The sequence below is a fragment of the Ambystoma mexicanum genome, chromosome 4p, assembly GCF_040938575.1.
Source record: "Ambystoma mexicanum isolate Mex_15411 chromosome 4p, UKY_AmexF1_1, whole genome shotgun sequence".
Classification (NCBI taxonomy): domain Eukaryota; kingdom Metazoa; phylum Chordata; class Amphibia; order Caudata; family Ambystomatidae; genus Ambystoma; species Ambystoma mexicanum.
This window is the reverse complement of record NC_090927.1, coordinates 778,914,909-778,935,969: the sequence shown is the minus strand read 5'-3', so window position 1 is coordinate 778,935,969 and position 21,061 is coordinate 778,914,909. Positions and strand designations below refer to the sequence as shown.

Here is a 21,061-nt window from a genome sequence, read left to right as displayed (position 1 = left end):
CTCCTCTGTTGGGAACCTACCTTTCAAGTCCCAGGATTCAGTGCTTTTCAATGCACACAGTCTTGTGTTCTCTAATTAAATATGATTAGGCACTTTGCCTCTAAGTTTCAGGATTTCGTGCTTCTCAGTGAAATCACTGTCTCATTGGGCAGTAGGAACTTTATCATAAAATTCCACAATTAAGCACTTTTTAATTCAGCCCCTTCCCAATGGGGGCTGGCTGGACTTTCTCCAATTGAGATTCCGGTCTATCATGTTGGGCCCCTGGGTGTCACTTGCACACACAGCCTCTTTCTTGCAGACCTCTCCCCAGTTGTCTCCCCGTCTCCACTGGCTGACATCCTTGAACCTCTTTCCACTCCTGGCTCTTTATGTAACTATCCAAAATGTTTATTTTAGACCTGGCTATTCAAGACCTAATAACCTGCACTACTCGGAACACTGCGATCTGGATAAGTTGCTGCTCTTCTAACACACCCTCATTCTAGAGGGTGAATATGTGCACTCAACAAAACACCAAATGCAAAACTTTGGCATGCTGATGACACACTGTGTTCATGGAGATCTGATATGCTACAAACCACTAGATGGTACCCCACAAAAGCATTGCTTAATTGTGTAGCATACGTGCATGGGCTAAGAAGTCCTTCTACATGAGCAGACCAGATATATCCCCAGAAAGTGAGCCATTAAGATTGTAGCTTAACCCTTACAGTAGTTCAATACATCCTGATACAAACATAGATGGAGCCAAACCACAGCAACACGTGTGTTTATTAAGCCTAAGACTCGAAGTAAAATCACTTAGATAGTTGCGGAAGCAGAGAAGTTATTCCAGGAATAGTGAAGGAGATGCACGGGGTACAATAACAAGTAGCGAATTGCAATAAATAACTAAATGAGACTGATTAAATAATACTTTAAATATCCAATTTCAAGCTCTGAGTGAGATAAATGCCCACAATGCCATAGATTATAACGTGCAACATGCATTAATGGGGGTGGAGGGCAGGGTGTGGGAGTTGAGGGGCACATTAGTGAAGCAAGATGAGAGGAAATGAGGCAAACATAACAACAGGGGACAGAGATGGTGGAAAGAAGGGATGATAACTCGAAGATAATAAAGGAAAAGATACAAACATTTGATCTTATCGATATGCTGTATGGCGAGAACATAAGTGTGAGAACAAGGTATACTTTTTTTAGTGCAATATAGGAAGTATACAAGAATTTACTATTTCCTCTTCAGTAGACCGATGAGTGAACCTGTGAAAGATGAAATAAAGCCGTGAATGAAGAATGGGGGCCTTAGTCAAACAGTTAGACAGATGAGTGAGACATTATTGTGAAGGTTCTTGGGATGAAACTATTTTCTTTTAAGAGTTATTGTACTCAATGGGAATGACCTGGCACTCCCCATTATCCAATTTCCAGGCCAGATGACCCAGGATAGCTTGGAAATCCTGCACGGCCCAGACACGGGCCAATATGGGGATGCACCATCTTTCCCATGGTGTGTGTGCATGCTGTTTGCAGTGCTTTGAGTGGTGCTCTTGTGATGAGACGAAGTGGCACTCAGTGATCTGCCACCAGCTCCTCTCCCCTCGTCTACTCACCTGGGAAGCACATGACGGACATGGCCCAGGCACCAGAAATCCCCCTTCCCTCCCACTCCTTACATTGGCCTTTTGCCAAAAACATAGCTGGGCTGCATCTGGCAGAAGCAGTTCGGCTCCTCCTCCTTTGAAAGTCTGTTACTTTGCTGGGCCACACCTGGCAGATGCGACCTGGATATTTATTAAGCCCTGCCCCTCTACCTTTTCACGCCTGTGCTACGTGGCCGCTAGGAATTAGCCAGGTCTCATCAACCACACCAAGCAGATTTCTTTTTTTTAAACCTCTTTCCAACCCACCTTATCACTGCGCATTATGGCTTTATAGACGCACCCTCAGGCCATACCTGGAGTTGTGGGCCTGTAAACCTTGTTAAATGTCCTTGTTGTGCTTGAGCCTTTAAATCTGTATTCAGCGCCCATCACTCCGGGCATGGCCCCCTGGCTGGGCTAGGTTTATAATTCTTAATTAACACTAGAGCTAGTGTTCAGGTGATATGGAACAGTTTCAAGGCATTTTTTAGAGATCCCATTATCACTAACGGCTATAATCAAAACAAAATAACAACAAATTTAAAACCAAAAACACAAGAAACGGCTTAAAGAAATACAGAATATTCAAAGTTTCCACCAAGACGGTGAAAAATGAAAAATAAGTGAAATACAACAAAAATGTAAAGACTATTAGTTCAGAAAAAGAAATCTAATGCAGAAATACATTGAAACTATAAAATAGGATAAAAATAGGATATGTTTGTGTTACTCAATGTAACACTAACACTTGTGAATTGAGTAGAGAAATTTGGGATAAAGAATCCATCATAATGTATGAAAGAAGATGAAATCAGGGAAACCTTTACATAATTGTGTAAATAACTCTATAATGAAGAGACATTGATTAATGAAGGTGAACTGGAAAAATATCCTGAGACAAATGTAATTCAAAAAATTGATAGTGAAAAGCAGAATATTATGGCTGCTGACATCACAGTCGAAACACATCTGCATAGTGGTAAGTCTTCAGGATCATATTGCCTCGTACAATGTAGCACTATGAAAAGGAAACTAACTAATCTTTCTTGATGAGCACATCTACCTCGGAACATATGAAAATCCTGGAAAAAAAAAATATATATATATATATCTTTTCCAAGAGTGTTAAATTCTTATACCCTACACCTTTTGAGCATTTTGTTTAAAGGCCATTTGGTATACAAATTGTTAGACTCGTACAGTTCTGATGTGCACCATAAAAGCTAAGCCCTAAATCCATTAATAATGATGCTTGTTGCAATATAAATACAGGAAATGTCACACATTTGTGGTTATGATAGGTTATTTATAACGTGCTTAATACCCGGAGGTTTCTAAGCGCGGACCCGGGGATCGAACCTGTGTTGCTCCGTGTTGTCTTGCTTCCAATGCGAGCATGTTGCCCCTGAGCTATCCTCCCGTGACAAAGTAACATGCTATTGTCAAAAGTTAAAGAATCAAACAGATCAGATAATGGATAGAGAAATAGATTTTACAACGTATCCGGTGTGTTTAGGCACAATCAAAAGGCCAATGTCCAACCTAAGCAGAACAATTTTCCTATCGATTAGAAAAATCGAAGAGTGATGCATGAAAATGCACTTGTAATTACAAGACAAAGGGAAGACATTCTCTCGAAGAGGAACTTTATTACTTGACCTATCTTAGACTGGATCTAAACAATGAAAATCAGTAAATGCATGGTGATAATAGGACTGACCATGGGCAATAGAAATTGAGATTTTAGCATTTTTATGGTAGTTATCTTTATGGCCAAATGTGGGGGAAGGCCCCTGCCAAATCCACTCTTGCTTATCACCCACCCCCCTTTTGAATGATATGTTAGCTTATAGCACACACTGCTGCAATTTACATGGTCTCCAGGTGCTGTGCCTAACCTTAAACCACCATCTACGTTTAAATGGTAAACAGTGTGGTAAAATGGGATTAGGTGAGCTGGTATGCAATGAAGTGGCTGATTCTGAGAAATAATGCAAGTTTTTATTACTACTACTTTAAAAAAAATATATAATTCTCTGTATAGAATACATACAAGAACAAGAAAAGCGCAAATCTACAAATTCAATAAAACAAGCTTTCAAAAATGACCAATGTTAATATAGGAACTGAGCACTCAAAAATGTTTAAATAACAGATAAAGTCATATGAGGCTAAGAGGACAATGATACGACTGACTGAATGGTTTGGCTGTCTTGGGCTATTGTGTCTAAGGGGAATACAAAATTACTAAAACAGAACTAAAATAAAACTCTTGAGGTAGCTGACCATTGATGCCAGGGGTATAGGACTAACAATGTGTGGAGAAATGGAAGCTAAATGAGTTTTATGTTACATTCATTATGAAGAGTGATACTTCTTTCCTTGCTTTTTCATAAGGAGTATAGTCTTCACTTCATGTCCACTTTTAAGGTAACCTTTTGTTCATAAAGTGCATTTGCCTATATTAATTGTAAATGTATGGATCCAGGGGTTGTCCTAAAATGATTAGTTTGACTATCTCTTTTCAAAGCGATGTTTAACTATTTAAGAAATACTTCCAGACTTTGAAATACATTTAAAGTATTAAATGCACATGCTGAAGTGTTTTTATTTAATTAGAGCTTGTATTTTTTCTGAAACTACTTGCAAAATCCACATTCGCTCAGTTCTTTAAGTGTGTTTTTAAATCTTTTTTTTTCTTGACACAGCAAGTTGGTATTGATAAAGGAGATATTCCTGACCTTACTCAGGTAAGCTGTTTCTGCATTTGTTCTTCACCGGGACTCATCTTAAAAAATAGAGAAATCAGTGTACAGTTTTGTTTGCAGTCTGTATAGTTAGCCAATTAAGTTGCTTTGCTTTGTAAGTGAATCTTCAATATCGAATAGGAACACAGTTTATTTCAATTGTTTTCATGTTTTCCACCACAAATATTTATACCTACTACCTTTTTTTCTAGCTGTTAACGTAATGCAAAAAAAACCACAAATATTTACAAATGCACTTTTAATCTGACATTATAATGTAGCAATCTATAACAGAAAGTTCAGCCTGACTCTGTTCTGGTCATGTGTTAATTTCAAGTCATACGTTCTTCCCACCAATTCCTTTCCAATACTCTCCCTCCCACACCTCCCATTATCTTCCTACATACGGGGTATTACCCCATTGCCAACTTAATGCCTTTCAACTACTTCTTCCATTGATGGTCTTAAGTTAGCTCATTGATTCCCACGCATTGATATGGGCGTGCATTAGGCCATTCTCTTTACAGATGATACCGCTTTGTAGGGGTTGAATCTCTTTCCATGCTATTTTCTTGCCATCTGCTTCTTTGCCAACATCATTGTTACAAAAATCAAACTGTCATCGCACTAGAAGTTGATCATTGAGTTCCATAAGAAACCCAAAAAATGAATTCCTAATACTGCCGTATGACGGATTTGGTTGAATTTTTTAAAACCCAATTTTTTTTTCTTTATTGTGGTATAAACCAAACCTGTTTTTTTTCACAAGTACAAAAAGAAAACTTTCCAAAAAATTAACTTTACATTTTTGTAGCTCATTTAAAAAACAGTAAAATGAAGATCATATGACTCCAAAGTTTCTTGTCCTCCCTGTTTCAGTCTAAACGCTTGGAAGAATTTTTTTACTTCCAGTGAAACCTCCCATGAAACCTAACTGTTGTAGGACTCTAACCACATTTATAGTCCATGCCGTTTCATGACCTGAAGTCATTCTCACCCAAAAGTCTTCCAATGACATCCAGTCAGTAGAGCAAACAAAGCGTTTCAGATGTTTCTTTCGCACCTCCCATGTGCCTTTGCAAAATCCTAAAAGATGCTTCAATGACTGGTCTTTTGGGTCCCGACATTTTGGACATAAATGATTACTCCTCTCGCCCCAACCCCATCGAGCAAGGACAGCTCCTGTGCGTATCAAGCCCAGACAGAGTCTGAGAAAATTTTGTCTCCCCTTTGCATCAGGGACTTTCAACAAATAGTTGGCTAAAGAGCAGAGTCTCTTGTCCGTTGGGGAGAGTGAAGGTGCCACTATAGAGGATCGTGTAAGGTCAATTGTCATTATCCAGTCCAATAATAGTAGCTCCCTCTTGATCTTCATGGGGTTTGTGGTTAGAGTACCTATATCACTGTTACATCTGGCAAGAATTTCTTGAGACACTTTTTTTAAATCATACAGTGCCCCCGCTGAAGCATGACTCATCTGGACTTTGAAGTCTTCATATAATGTGTTCCGTCTTGGATTGGTTATTAGATTGAAAAGAGATAGAAGTTTCCAATCTGCTTGAACACCTAGTGAAGAGAGACCCAACTCAAAACGCAGGCTGGCCATTGGCAAACTATTTGGGAGGCATAAAGCTTTTTTCCAAATCTTCGCTTCTAAAACCTGCCAATCCATTGACCAAGCCAGTGGTTTTTCCTCTAAGCCATATAAAAGGACAGGGACGATCTTAGCTTGATAAAAGCGGATAGCGGGGAGGAGAGAAAATCTACAGTATTGTTTAATCATTTTTTGCAGTTGAGCCATCAATTGGGTGCATTTTTGTAGCATCTCTGCCCGTAACGTGCAGGCTCTGGGAGTAGCATACAGAATATAGCCCAAATAAATTACTTCCTCTAATACCGGTATTCGTTTGCCCCCCCACTGTCCAGCAATACTTTCCTTCTCTGCCACCTTTCTTTTCAAAAATCACTATTTTCGATTTTCCAGGGTTTACCTTAAGGTCATTGTCTTTCATATATTGATCCAAGGCGTTTAGTAGCCTCTGAAATCCCACTGGCGTCTTGTCCAGGAGGACATTGTCGTCAGCATACATCAGCCATTTTATTGCATTTGTACCTAGCTTGGCACTACCCAGTGCAGCAGTCTCTACCTCATGTCCAAAGTCGGCTACATAGAAGTTGAAGAAAAAGGTAGCAACCATACATCCCTGTCTCACCCCCCTCTTCACTGGGATATGTGTTGATAAAAATCCATCTTGATTAAGTTTTACTTGAACTGTATTTCCTTCATGGAGGGAGACCAATATATCAATGAGTTGGGTCGGAGCGCCTCTACTTATTAATTTGGACCATAGTCTGTCTCGATTCACCAGGTCAAAGGTAGTTGATAGGTCTATGAAAGCACCATATAATCTTGATTCTTTCCCCTCAATCTTACTGTGGCAGTTGGTGGCAAGTACTATGCCATTAAGCGAAGTAGAGTGCCCCTTTGGAAAGCCTGTCTGATGTTTTGGGAGGATTTTATTTTGTTCAGCACAAGTTTCCAAGTCTCTCAATACTAGGCTGGTAAACAGCTTGCTTTCCACATCGAGCAGGGTAATTGGTCTATAATTTAAGGGGTCTCTTCGATCTTTATAAGCCTCAAAATTCCATGAAACAGTGTGTTTAGCAGATAGGCCCACCTTTTGGGGTTTCCCTTCAGGGCTTGATATGTTAAGCCACTGGGGCCTGCCGCCCTTGAGGCCGAAGATTTCATTATTAGTGCATAGATGTCCTCTTCTGTTATGTCCAAAGATCATTGGCCCCCAGAAATGAAAAAGGGAGACTCCCCCTTAGCCTCTGCATATTTCTCTGATAGAAATTTTACCCACTCTGTTTCGGTAACCATGTTTGATAAGGCTCCAGCTTGGTCTAAAGATTGTTGGTTAGTTAGAGACCAGAAATTCCGTGAGTTCTTTTTAGGACGGCCTTGAGCATGGTTTCCCCGTCTTTCTGGGCACGGGACATTCGCTGTTGTTTCGACCATTGTTTGTATTTGCTTTTAATGCACTTTATTTTGGCCTCTCTGATAGATTTAACCGGTTCCACCTTTTTAATGGCACTTATCGACCTCTGCATCTCACGTTTCTGCTCCCATGTGTGTTCGTCAAATGTGTGCTTATACGTTTTTCTCATTTGGCCCACCACAGGGCTGGGGGTCTCAACTGACCACAAAAAATCATGAAAAACATAGGGATCACACATGTCTTTCAGTTTTCTGTCGCTTGTTTCATAGTTGTATTTATCCAGGGCTTTATTCAGTTGGACTCCTTCCCTGTTATATGTGTCTAGGCGATTTCTTTGGTTGTTCACTATCGAGTGCTCTTTCAGCCTCTTTATAATCCTTCCATCTTGCCATTTGACTGACATCTCTAGTCGTTTGTGGTCGCTTGTGCCTCCCTCTTTTATTCTCATGGTTTCACAACGGTCGAACATACTAGGGGACATGAACCTATATTCCAAAGTGGATTCCGATACTCCCCGGGACCATGTGCTTGCTGGTGGGATGTCTCCTTCTAACGATCCATTTCCCATTTTCAAGTCCCAGTCTTTGAAGAAGGACCCCCAAATGTTTCCATTTTTGGAGATGACCTTGTGCTTCAGTGCTCCTTTCCCTTTACCACATTCAACACATTGGGAGTTTAGGTCCCCTGCCACCAAAACATATGCATTCGGGTAGTTCTGTTTTATTTTAGTCAGCACACTAGACAAGACATCCAGAAAGATGGCAAGCTTTGAGGACGCCGGATTCCAGTACAAATTTACTGCTGCCATTTGTTTTGACCCTTTAGGTATGACGACCAAACATTTTACTGCCAAGATCCCCTCTTGGTCAATTGAAATTGTTGTCACATCCTTAAAACGAGTAGCATTGCAGGCAAGTAACGGACCTCCCTTTGGCCTTCCTTTCCTCGTTGTTGCACCTTGGGTGGTTATTATGAAACCCTCTAATTCTGGTGCGTTAACTAGCCATGTCTCCTGTAGGAGGATTATGTCATTCTTACCAAAGACTTCTGATCTCATATTGAGGTTCTTGAAGGAACTGGAGCCTCGTGTGTTTCAGCGAACGACCCTCATACTCTCCCAACTAAAGACATATCTGACCCCCACCCAGTCTCTGACAGACCTTTGTTATGATCTCCGGGAGGAGCGCCCACATTGTTGATTTATCTCCATCCATATTTCCCTGTGCTACAGCTGACATTTCCTTTGCCTGATCTTTTTTTTGTTTTTCCTCCTTCCTTTGTTCCTTCCTCCCTTCCTTCCCCAACCCTGATGTCTGAGGGCATGTCTTCATGTATGGGTATACCTTATTTTTGTAAAGGGCCTGCTGCATCCAGGATTGCCTTTGCCCCTATCTTAGATGTGAACCCGACTTCCACTGAATGGGTCGCCTGGCAGTCTGGGAATCTGACATACTCGATGTCATTTGATGAAAAAATATACAAATCTGGTATTTTTTTGAAGAGCATCAAAAGTGACCCTCTATTCAAATATTTACAATTCATCTTGTCTTTTTGACCTATGAGCCAAAGCCGCAGAGCTGCGAAAGGATTTTTCCCAAGTGATGATTCCCTTTCTATCCTTTTGTTTTGCCCCTCCTCCTTTCTGGATCCAGTGTCTTTATGATTTACTTGTTCTGCAGGAATATTCTGTAGTGAGTCTTCTGCCATTGGGGGCAATGTTGTCGGCTCTTCTTGACCTTGGTTTGGTGGTAGGCTCCTGCTTGTTATTTCATGACTTTTTCCCTGGGCTTCTACTTATTTTGTTAGTGTTTCTTTTTGTCCTTGAAGGAATATTGGAGCTATTTTTTGAACCGGGGCTCCAAACTGGGGCAAATTTGTTGGAGCCAATTTGGCTCTAGGGAGAAAGATCGGGGCCCACTTTATTTTCCCTACAATCAATGGTGGAAGAATGCCCACCACTGGGCCTGTTATATTCTCCAGATTTTTACTGTCTGTTTGCTCTATTTGTATTCCTACTGTTTTGTTAGGGGTGTTTTTGATATCCGGCCTTAGTTTGGTATTTGGCTTTTTCTTATTCTTTTCTGCATCCTGCACATCCCGTGACTCCCTCTCTTTTTTTGGGCAAGATTTCTCTCCTTTGTCTTTCTTGCCTATATTTGGATTTTTCAATAAATTGGCTAGATTGTTAATGAACTTATTTGTATCGCATGATTTGATTTTTTTTTTTTGGGTTTCTTTTCTGGTCTGGTGGACTGTTGTGATTTATGTCTTGCATTTTTTTGTTTCTTTTTTTCTCACCCTTCTCCTCCTTTGGGATGTTTAACCTGTACTTTCCTCTACATGACTTTCTTACTCCTCAACAATACTTTGTATCTGAGTTGAGTCTTCTTCTATACAAATCACCTCGTCTTGTATATCGGCGTCAAAATTGCACTCATGGGCCCCCTCCTGCCTGGACATTTTGGGAAAGATCCATAAAAAAATGCTGTTTCGGCCTCATCCCCATTCATTTTCCCATAGAGGAAAAAGTCCACATTTTACTCCAGCAGACAACCAAAAACGCTGGACGGAATTGGACCAGGTCTCCAATTGTTTCCACAACCTAAATTACTTTGTGGAACTAACTTTGAATTACTTTGGATATATGTATATATTTGTGGGTTAATGTGGCGGGTTTTGGGTTAGGGGTGGTTGTGTGGGGGAAGGAGGGGTTGAGGGGATCCCCCATAAATAAAATAAATAAAGAAAGTACAAATTTGAAGTTATTTCCACAAAATAAATTACCACGAAGTAATTTATTTTGTCGAAATGACATTGAACCTTGCACCAGGTATGAAACAACTTGGGCTCTGGGCCCCCTTCTCCCAAAAATATAGCTATCTCCCCCATGGTGCTTTGCATCAGAGAGGCTGAGAGGCATTTCAGAAATTCAAAAGCAGAAATGTTTTCCAAAACTTATATTGCAAATAACGTTTGACTTACTGGATGGAATTTGAATGAAATTTGAAAGGCCTACCCCCACACCCCATCCAACTGCAAATTTTGGGAACATGTTATAACATGAAAAAGTTAGTAAGAAAACAAAACACAGTTTCACAGTTGTCAGCCCATTATTTTTCCCATAGAGAAAAAGTGCAGTTTTTTTAACAACTGTAGCATGAAAAACAATTTGGGCACAAAGCATTGACTTAATTTCCTTGACTAGTTGGGGTAAATCCATCCAGTAGTGTTTAAAATATTTGAGAGTCCTGGGGGTGCTCCACTGTTCCTTAAAACCTTTACACATAGCAGCCTTGGTGCTTTGCAGCAGGGAGTCTGAGAGGCTTTTCAGAAAGGAAAAAGGATGCCATCAAACTTTGGAATTAACTCCGCCAGGACCTTACACATTCTAATAATGTTCTCAACTTCATGAAGAGACTCAAAACCTTTTTGGTTATGTAGCCACTCCTTTGGGAACACTGATTGTTTTGAACTGCAGCGCTTAGATAGCCTCGCCATAGGCACTATATAAATGCTAATAACAATCGCATCAGGCTAGAGGTTAGTAGTGGAAAAGAAGACACCATGTGAAGTTGGGGATTTGAAGGTGGGTTGGGGAGCTGCTTATGGGTAGAAAATGTTTGGTGTATCAGGGGAAGACCGCGGTAATCTCACACGATTACAGCAACAACACCGCAAGACGTGCTCAGAATTATTTTGTGTCACACAAAGTGATGAGTGATAGGGGGTAATGGTAGAGGTTAAGGGAGGGAAAAAGCAATTGAGTGGAATGAGGGAACCTAGAAACAAGAAGGGGGATGCATGCATGTGAGTACTTGGAAGAGTTTGGCAATCTGTGCAATTTTTCCCGTTATCGTGGGAATCAACAAACCGCTACTCTACTGCAGAAATTCTGTTATTGGAGATGATTACTTTGAATTTATCGAGGAAATAAGGAGTTAGGAAAAAAAACGGTTTAACATCTGCAGTGCCTACATTTACATCTGCAGTACCTCCATCCAGTGTTCCCTTCCTCTAGGAAGGGAACACTGAATGGAGTGGCGTTTCTGGGAAGGTCAATCGGACAGTTCCTAAGCTCTGGTGAGGTGACCAGCACACAAAGTATCTACCGCAGAGTCAGCGCAGGTCATTATCTAACAGGTATCATGTGAATGCCCCCTTTCCCACCAGCTGCTGGTTGTTTTGTGTCCCATTTGCAATGGTGCTGACCAATGGCAGCATATAAAGTTTCCGGCGGTAAGCACAAATGTTGCTTCATTAATAACAAGCTGTTCTGGGGTGTGTTGTGAACAGAATGTGGTACCACATAGTGAGGTGAGGTGATGAGAAAATATTTAACTGCTGCTCTGACGCTTTCACTAATTAATGAAACTATCGAGGAAGAGGAGGAGATTGCAAACAAATCGAATCGATTGGAAGCAGAGAAAAAACGAATCCTCCAACTTGCAAGTGTTTCTCCTGACTTCTGACTATTGTATTTCTTGTTATAAAACTGCTGTTCATAGTCCATTCCGATGTTAGCCTCTCAATCAGAACGAATCCACTGTTCTGTTTGATTTGTGCTCACCCAGCTGTAATCAACAGCGTTGCTTCTTGCCTGGTTTGTGCTCCTTTTTTTGAGTATGTGGTTTTTATTATGCACTAATTAGCGGACCCTTGACTACAGCACATACAACACCAAAAAAGCCACTCATATCAATTATTGAAAGGACCCAATAATGTGAGATATAGGTCTTCACTGTCCTTATTTAACATTAATCATTTCTCATACTTAAATAATATCTGTATATCTATGATCAAATCTTCTGTAGTAGGCTTTTTCCGAGTTTTCAACTTCACTGCAACCACCAAAGCCTTCTCAATCCATTCACCATAATGCTTTGCAATTGAGCATCTCCCACTTCGTATCAATAAGCTCCCATTCGCAGATGACCTAGGGAAAACAATATTCAAAATCATATCTATTCGGTCTAAAACAACCCTCCAAAAAGCACATAGACGTGCACAACTCCAAAGATGATGTAATAATGTTCTTCTACCATTTCCACAGCCCCACGATGCATCATTGTCTATCAAATGTAATTTGTGAATTCTTACTGGAGTCCAGTAAAGTTAACCTACAATCTTAAACATGTATCCATCTCAGTTTTGGGGCCAATGCTGAGTAAGTCTTCCCAATCTTCTTCAGATATCTCTAAGTTTACGTCTTCTGACCATGCCTCTCTCAATTTCATCCAGGATTCAACATGGACAGATTCCAAAGACATCAAATTCATATAAGTAGACACACTGTGTTCCAACCCATTCATTAGTTTACACATTTGTTTACACAACTGCAAATCGGCATCCCCTTGGGACCCCTTTCGTCTTTCCATTCTGAAAGATATCCTTTGTTACATTGTCTCCCCTCTTCAACTGGCCGTAATTAACTTTTTTCAGACCGGTCACATTCCTTCCATTCTGAAACATGCCACTGTGATCTCACTTTAAAAAAAATCTTCTTGGGATCCTTCTATTTTATCTAATTTTCATCCTATTTCTCTCCTCCCCTTTATGATGAAGCTTTTGAAATCGTTGGTCTGCCTTCGTCTCTGCTCTTTTTTGGAAGAATCTTTTTTTCATCCTTTGCAGTCTGGTTTTCATCTAGGCTGGGGGACCGAAAGCAGGCTGGTTTCAGTATCGGACGATCTAGCAAGGCTGCATGATCAGGGCGGCGTGGGAGCACTGGTTTTACTTGATCTCTCTGCCGCATTTGACACCATCGAACATGCTATTCTGCTGGATTGCCTGGGACAGTTCTGGCCTGGTTCTCTTCCTTTCTTTCTGACCGTCGGCAGATTTGAACTCTTCATCTTCTCTTTGGGTAAGGCTCTCACTTGTGGTGTCCCTCAAGGGTCTGCCGTCTCACCCACACTGTTTAACATCCATGTTCAGCCTCTGACAAAGCTCATCCTCTCTCACGGCTTTGTTTGCTACTCTTAAGCAGATGATACCCAAATCCTGGTTCGCCTGATCTCATGGTTGATGAGTCTGCAACCAGGGTTAGGGCCTGGCTTGAGGCCGTGGGAGAATGGATGGGCTCTAATTGGCTCAAGCTGAATGGTGTGAAGATTGGGGTGCTGGTGATTTGCCCTCCTTCTGCTTCTTCCTTCTGTACTGCTGCCTTTTGGCCTTCCTCCTTTGGGCCTCCGCCTACTCCTTCTACCACGGTTAAAGATCTAGATGTGAAATTATCCACGTCTCTGTCTACGGAACTTCAGATTGGGGCTGTGTGCCAATGGGGCTATTTCCAGCTGAAACGTCTCTATAAGATTTTTCCCTTTTTATTCCAACTGGGTTTCGAGCCCCTGAGACATCTGCACTGGTGATCTCTTCCATTGATTATTGGAATTCCTTATTTTTGGCGCAACCATCTTCTGCAGCAACTTCAGGTCCTTCGGAATTCTGCAACCTGTCTTACTATGTCATCCTCCTGCTACATTCATATTTCACCAGTCCTCTGCCATCGTCATTGGCTGCCAGTCGCTCAGCGTATCAAATTCAAAGCTGCATGCTTGCTGCATCATGCTTGTTATGGCCAGGGGGCGGAATAGCTCCTGGAGATAATCCGGCCCTATGTACCAGGTTATTCACTTCACTCTGCTGGTGCCTGTCTGCTATCAGTCCCTAGGTGCAGACTTAGCTGGATTGGTGGCTGTCATTTTTTGTGCACAGCCTCCTCGCTGTAGAACTCTCTGCTCTTTAAGCGTTGCAGTTTGCCTAATCACTTTCTCTTTCAGCGAACGTTAAAAACTCTTCTTTTCTCAAAATGTCCTGTCCCACTGTTCTTCTGAGTAGCGCCAAGATGCCCTTGTGGTGATGTTGGGCTCTACAAATAAATAAAGATAAACATAAACAAACACATTTTTGTCATGGATTCTAACGCTTCTTCTAGCATACTAATTCTCAGGGTCAACAGCGAGAGTAACTTTACTTAACAGTTCAACTCTCTTCCACTCAGACTTAATTGTCTTTGCAATTCTTCAAACTCTAATATTCTGCCCTCCTTTAGAATGTTGCTCACTCTTAAAATACCTTGTGTAATCCAACTATACCAATGTAGACTTCTATTTCGAATTTGAAGTGCCGGGTTGTGCCAAATTGAAGCATCATAATGCAGACATAAGGGTTGTTCATTCTCTGTACACTAGGTCACTAAGGCTGTCCTAGTTGCAATTATCGTTTGTAATTTCATATTTTCCCCCGACAACTTTTCCATTGTGTATGAATTGTCTAAAGTATAGGGCTTACAAACATCCTCTTCCAGTTTAAATCAAAGTGGGCTCGCCGTATCCCTATGATTAAAATAATGTATTGACTTGTTAAGGAGGAAACCTCTATGGTATTTTACAAGATCTGGGTAGCCAAAACACCCCTCCTTGATGCTACGCAATAAAGTGTATCTGGGGGTTTTTGGACATCTGTTAGTCTCCACAAAAAATTCAGCAATTGTATCACATACAGCACTTTTGGGACAGGACCATTTTTATTGCATATATTGCCCATACAGTCAAAATTAATCTCTCCCATTTTCTTACATAATTTAAGTTTATCTATTATTCTATCTACATTAAATTGAAACATTTTCTTTAGATCCCTAATTATGTGTATTCCTAAGTATTTCACTCCAGCTGGTGACCACCTACTATTCCATTGTGCCAGTACGCCCTTATCCCATGCAGCCAAGAGAGGGAAGATTTCTGTTTTACTCCAATTGATTTTATCCCCTAACAGTTTCCCCACTTCTTAAAACATCAATTTCAGAACCGGACCACACTCTGTTGAGTTTGAAAGAAGTACCGTCATATCATCTGAATATGCCAATATGCCAGTATATATATATATTTCTGAGGCTTGTGGAATCTGCTTAGATCACATGCTGTGCATAGGCCGACATCTAGTGGAAGCTGCGGAGTATTACAGTTTGTTTTTCGAAAGTCGAAAATGGGCGTCGACACAGGCGTGCCAGTAATACTATCCCTAGTGTGACGTCCACTGTACCCAAGATCCCTCACGCGTGTAGGATCCTCAGATTGTTTTTTTCCGCCATACTGGTCGGAAGCATCTTGCGGAGTTCCCTGGCCTTAGCCATACTTTTGCTGTTATTATAATTTTAATTCTTATTCATTCCCTTCCCCACCCCAACGTCGACCCTCAACCTCGACGACGGCTGGAGAAGTCATCGACCGTCGACTGCTGCACGACGGATCTGGGCCTCGGTAGGCCGCTGGCCTCGGCCCGGGCCTAGTAGGCCGCTGGCCTCGGCCCTTACAAGTAGGGAGAGTGGGGGGTGGTACATACTCTTCACTCTTGATATATAGTTACATTTATATATATTCCTACACTTAGCAGCCCGCTGCCTTAAGGTGCGTATGGAGGGTACCCCTTTTCAATTCTGCCCCAAGTGCAATCGCAAATACCCTTGGGTCGACAGGCACGCCACGTGCAATCTCTGCTTGCCGAGGGATCACCCCGAAGCGAACTGCAGAGCGTGTAGTAGGTTTAAACCTAAGACACTTAAGGACCGTTCGACAAAGCGTTGGGCCCACCACGCCAGGCAGGAGGCCATGGCAGCGGAGGGCGCCTTCAGCGATGGCAGCGACGCCGTACTTTCGGACGGCGAGGGCATTACGGCGTCGAAAGACAGCCGACGAGCGCAGGTCCCCGACCTCGGAAGGTCGTCCGGCAAGGCGGCTATGGGGAAGACCCCCGGCGACGCAAGCGCTACACACCTAACACACACTAAACACACTAAGACCAACCGGACCTCGACGACGTCGACTTCCCGGAAAGAGGCACAAAAAGAACGGTCCGACTCGGTGTCCTCTGGGCGCTCTCGATCGAGATCGCCTCACGACGCAAGGCAATCATCCACTCTTGCCAAAAGTGCCTCGCTACACACACTAACGGAAGTTCGATCGTCGGGAGACGAAGACGACTTCCACCCCCAGGCCGCGCTCCAAGATACCGAGACCGCGGTTAACACCAGTGAGGCCCCACGCCCAAAGCACACAGATACCTTTCCAGACCCTCGACGCCAGGCGTCGAAAGTCGCTGGGGCCCCCAAGGGACAGGGAAAACATTTTTCCACGCACGGAGAAGGGGGGAAACAGCGGAAAGCACAGCCTTCCACCCCTGTAAAGCCTAAGCAGACAAGCAAACACAAGTCTACCCTTGAAAATAAATCACCTGCTAAATTAATACCCTGTTCCAGGGAATGGTCCAGTGAAGACATAGACAGGGTTATGTCTAGGATGTCTTCCTTGGCTGATTTTTATGATAAGAACCCAGAACACTTTCTTTCATATAACCCTCAAGGGGCCACACCCTCAGGCTCCTCCGATCCTATCCCGCTAAGTAAAAAGCCCCGGGTCGAAAGACCTGAACCCTTCGAGGTTCAGCCTTACTCCACTCCATATTCTACTCCACTCCCCAGTTATCAGGGACAAGTTTTCCCTGAAGAGGACCAGGAGTTTGCAATTATGGAAGAACAAACCGGGACAGATTACTATGCAGAGGATGAGGACCTGGAGGAGGGAGAAGATGAGCAGGAAATTTACAGAGTAGATTCCCCAGTACAAAGCGAAGCCCCAGTTACTGACTCTCCAGTTGATAACCAGCCCCTCCTTAACGAGGTTCTCGCTCGAGCAGCGGAACACTTCCACATCGACACCCACGGTGTACAGGAGGAAAGGGACTTCGCGGAGGAGTTTGTAGGAGAGAGAAGACCGGTCGCTCAGACCATCCCTATCCTCAAATCCATCCAACGAAGAATAGATCCTTCCCTGGTGAATCCTAACCTCACCAGAGCTGTCAACCCCAGAATTGAAAAGATTTTCCGGGCAGCCCAGTCTGACCCTCTGTATATAAAGGGACATCTTAAACCAGATTCCCTAGTGGTGACCAACACTAGAAAGAGGGCTGGCACGCCCTTATCTTCATCAGAAGCTCCTCCCGACAAGGAGAGCAAAAAACTTTACGGGTTTGGCAGAAAGGTAGCCTCAACGTCCGCCTACCAAGCAAGGATTGCGAATTCCACCACCCTGTTGGCTAGTTACAATTGCCATCAATGGGAAGAAGTCGCGGCGCTCATTGCCTCTGCTCCAGAACCGTTAAAGGGCCAGCTGGCTCGGATCTCGGCAGAGGGGAGAGCCGTGTCTGGTTGCATTTTAAAAGCAACTTTCGACGCCGCTGACAACGCAGGGAGATTGATAGCAGAAGGTACTGTTATCAAGAGACATGCGTGGTTACGGCAGTCGGGATTCAAGACAGAAACCCAGGCTTCTTTAATAGACAAGCCAGTGGAACCCGACCTATTGTTTGGGAAAGCGGTCGAAGACGCACTTAAAAATGCCAAAGATGAATATGAGACTCTCAAATCCCTTGGCCAGCTTACCAACAAACCCCCTAACCAGAGGGGGAACAATAATTTTCGTCGCCCACGCGGCCAAAATTCACAAAGAGGCAACTATGCCCAGGGACAAGGTACACAATGGAATAACAACCAGCAGTCTACCCAGAGTTACGGCAGGGGTAACAAGAGAGGTCGTGGAAGAGGCAGAGGCAGCCCCAACAAGGGCGGTGGCACGCCTCCACCAAAACAGTGACGCTCAGTTCAGGGTCCCTTGCCACGCAACCCCAGTAGGGGGACGCATTTCCACCTTCACCCAGGCTTGGGAAGGGATCACCTCAGACAGATGGGTGCTGTCAACAGTATCCGCAGGATATTGTATAGAACTACTGCAGCGTCCCCGGAATCATCCTCCACGACAAAGAGTGCACTCCCTAGAGCATCAAAGGATCCTTCTCGAGGAGATCGCCATTCTGCTAGAAAAGGACGCGATAGAACTCGTCCCAGGACACCAGGTAAACAAGGGTATCTATTCAACTTACTTCCTTGTGCCAAAGAAAGATTTGACAATGCGCCCAGTATTGGACTTACGGCCTGCCAACAAATATGTCAAGCCCCAAAAATTCCGTATGACCACGCTACAAGAGGTAATCCCCCTCCTAAAAAAGGGGGATTACATGGCAACCTTGGATATGAAAGATGCTTATTTTCATATTTCCATGCTCCCAGCGCACAAAAAGTACTTGCGCTTCAAGGTGGACAGTCGCCACTACCAATTCAAGGTACTGCCCTTCGGGATAGCTTCAGCACCAAGGGTATTCACCAAGGTACTGGCGGTGGCGGCTGCACACCTACGCAGGGAAGCAATCCCGGTGTACCCTTATCTGGACGACTGGCTCATAACGGGGGAAACCCCAGGAATTTGCAGGTCAAACATTCAGAGGACTATCGACCTCCTCCACGAATTAGGCTTCTCCATCAACGAGAAAAAGTCAAGTCTGGTGCCAAGCACCTCAAAACAGTTTCTAGGAGCTATCCTAGATACTCAGAAAGGATTGACCTTCCCTTCGGAAGAGAGAATTCGGAATATACTTCTGCAAATTCCGCATTATCAGTCAGGTCAACAGATAACAGTACGCAAAGCTATGCGGTTACTGGGCATGATGGCGTCATGCATTTACCTGGTCCCCCACACGCGTCTGCGCATGCGTCCCATGCAGGAATGGTTGGCGAAACAGTGGTCTCAGGCAAGTGGTCATTGGGACGATCTAGTGGTCGTTTCGCCAACACTCGTACAGAGCCTACACTGGTGGACAAGAGAGAATCTCGCAAAGGGGAAACCCTTTTACGATCCCGAAGTACAAGCCGTGGTGACTACAGATGCATGCCTGACTGGGTGGGGAGCTCACCATCTCCACCACACAGCTCAGGGTCTCTGGTCTCACTCAGTAGCCAAGAACCACATCAATCTGCTAGAGCTTCTGGCAGTATTCCGAGCGCTAAGGGCGTTCGAGCCCCATCTACTGAACTTGTCGGTGCAGATCAGGACGGACAGCACGACAGCCATGTTCTATCTGAACAAGCAAGGGGGGACTCGTTCGCCAAATCTGTCCAAGCTTGCCCAGAAAATATGGATATGGGCACTCAGACGGAACATCTTCCTGTCATCGCAACATGTTCCAGGGGAGCTCAATTCCCTAGCGGATGCTCTAAGCAGAAACTCCCTCCCAGAAGAACACGAATGGGTCCTTCACAGAGACGTAGTAGAAGATCTCTTCTCTCAGTGGGGTTTCCCCACTATAGACCTATTCGCCACAAGCGAAAACAAACAATGCCCAGGATTTGCATCCAGGTTCCCCCAGCCGGACTCCCAAGGGAATGCCCTGTGGATGAACTGGTCAGGGATGTTTGCGTACGCTTTTCCACCAACTCCTCTCATCAGGAAGGTGGTGTACAAGATGAACAAGGAATCTATGACGCTCATCCTAGTTGCTCCCATGTGGGCGAGACAACCATGGTTTCCACACCTACGCAGGATGGCGGTGTGCGAACCCATCAGACTCCCAGCCTGGTACAACCTACTGTCCCAGCAACAGGGTCAAACAGTGCATCAGGAACCCAACTCTATGAACCTAGCAGCATGGCTCCTGAAGTCATAGAGTTTGGACATCTCAAATTACCACAGAGGTGTATGGACATTCTAAAGGAGTCCAGGAAACCAAATACAAGGCACTGTTACTTTGATAAGTGGAAAAGATTCGTTATCTGGTGCCAGAATAAACAAATCAACCCGGTTGATTGCACTCCTTCCAACGTTGTGACATACATGCTCCACCTGCTGGATGCAGGGTTGGTTTTTAACTCGCTGAAAGTACACCTGGCAGCCCTCTCGGCTTACACCACATCCCATAACAAGGTCTCGTGGTGGAAAGTACCAGTGGTTAAAGCCTTCATGGAAGGAGTAAAGAGACTTCACCCTCCTATTTCGAACCCACCGCCAGGATGGGACCTCAACGTGGTGCTAGCTAAGCTCATGGGACCCCCATTCGAACCCATGCATAAAAGTAGTCTCAAACACCTGACTTATAAAACGGCCTTCTTAGTAGCCATTACCTCCATAAGAAGGGTCAGTGAAATTCAGGCTCTGTCAGTGCAGGATCCTTTCTTTACTATCCACAAGGACAAACTGGTTTTACGCACACACCCTAGGTTCTCACCTAAATTCATATCCAAGTTCCATGTAAACCAGTCCATCGAGCTTCCGGCTTTCTTCCAGAACCCGCAAAGCTCGGCTGAGGTGAAACTACACACCCTAGATGTGCGTAGGGCGGTCCTATACTATGTAAATAAAACCAGACCGCTAAGGAAAACAGATCAACTGTTTGTCTCCGTAGCTACAGGCAGAGAGGGGGATCGCGTCTCTAAGGGCGCTATCTCGAAGTGGATTATCAACTGTATACAGCTGTGTTACTCTCTTTCTGACAAGACTCTGCCTTTTACGCCAAGGGCCCACTCTACTAGAGGCATTGGTGCCACTCTGGCTTTCATTGCAAATGTTCCCCTCGACACCATTTGCAAAGCGGCTACTTGGAGCTCTATTCACACTTTTACTCAGCATTACTGCATTGACACTCATTCCAAGACAGATACACAAGTGGGACAAGCGGTTCTAAGACACCTGTTTGCTCATGACCCTTCTCACATCCCACCTCCTTCTTCTGGTACTGCTCGCTAATCTATGCACAGCATGTGATCTAAGCAGATTCCACAAGCCTC

At 43.7% G+C, this 21,061-nt stretch overlaps 1 protein-coding gene across 1 annotated transcript in view; it reads left to right on the top strand.

Annotated features, from left to right (window-relative positions):
• The window catches only part of SNAP91 (synaptosome associated protein 91), a 1,173,930-nt gene that overhangs the window by 505,534 nt on the left and 647,335 nt on the right, over nt 1–21,061 (top strand). Inside the window, exon 9 of the mRNA XM_069606330.1 lies at nt 4,355–4,396. Within this exon, the coding sequence (XP_069462431.1) occupies nt 4,355–4,396 (42 nt within the window). The remainder of the gene's footprint in view (nt 1–4,354; nt 4,397–21,061) is intronic.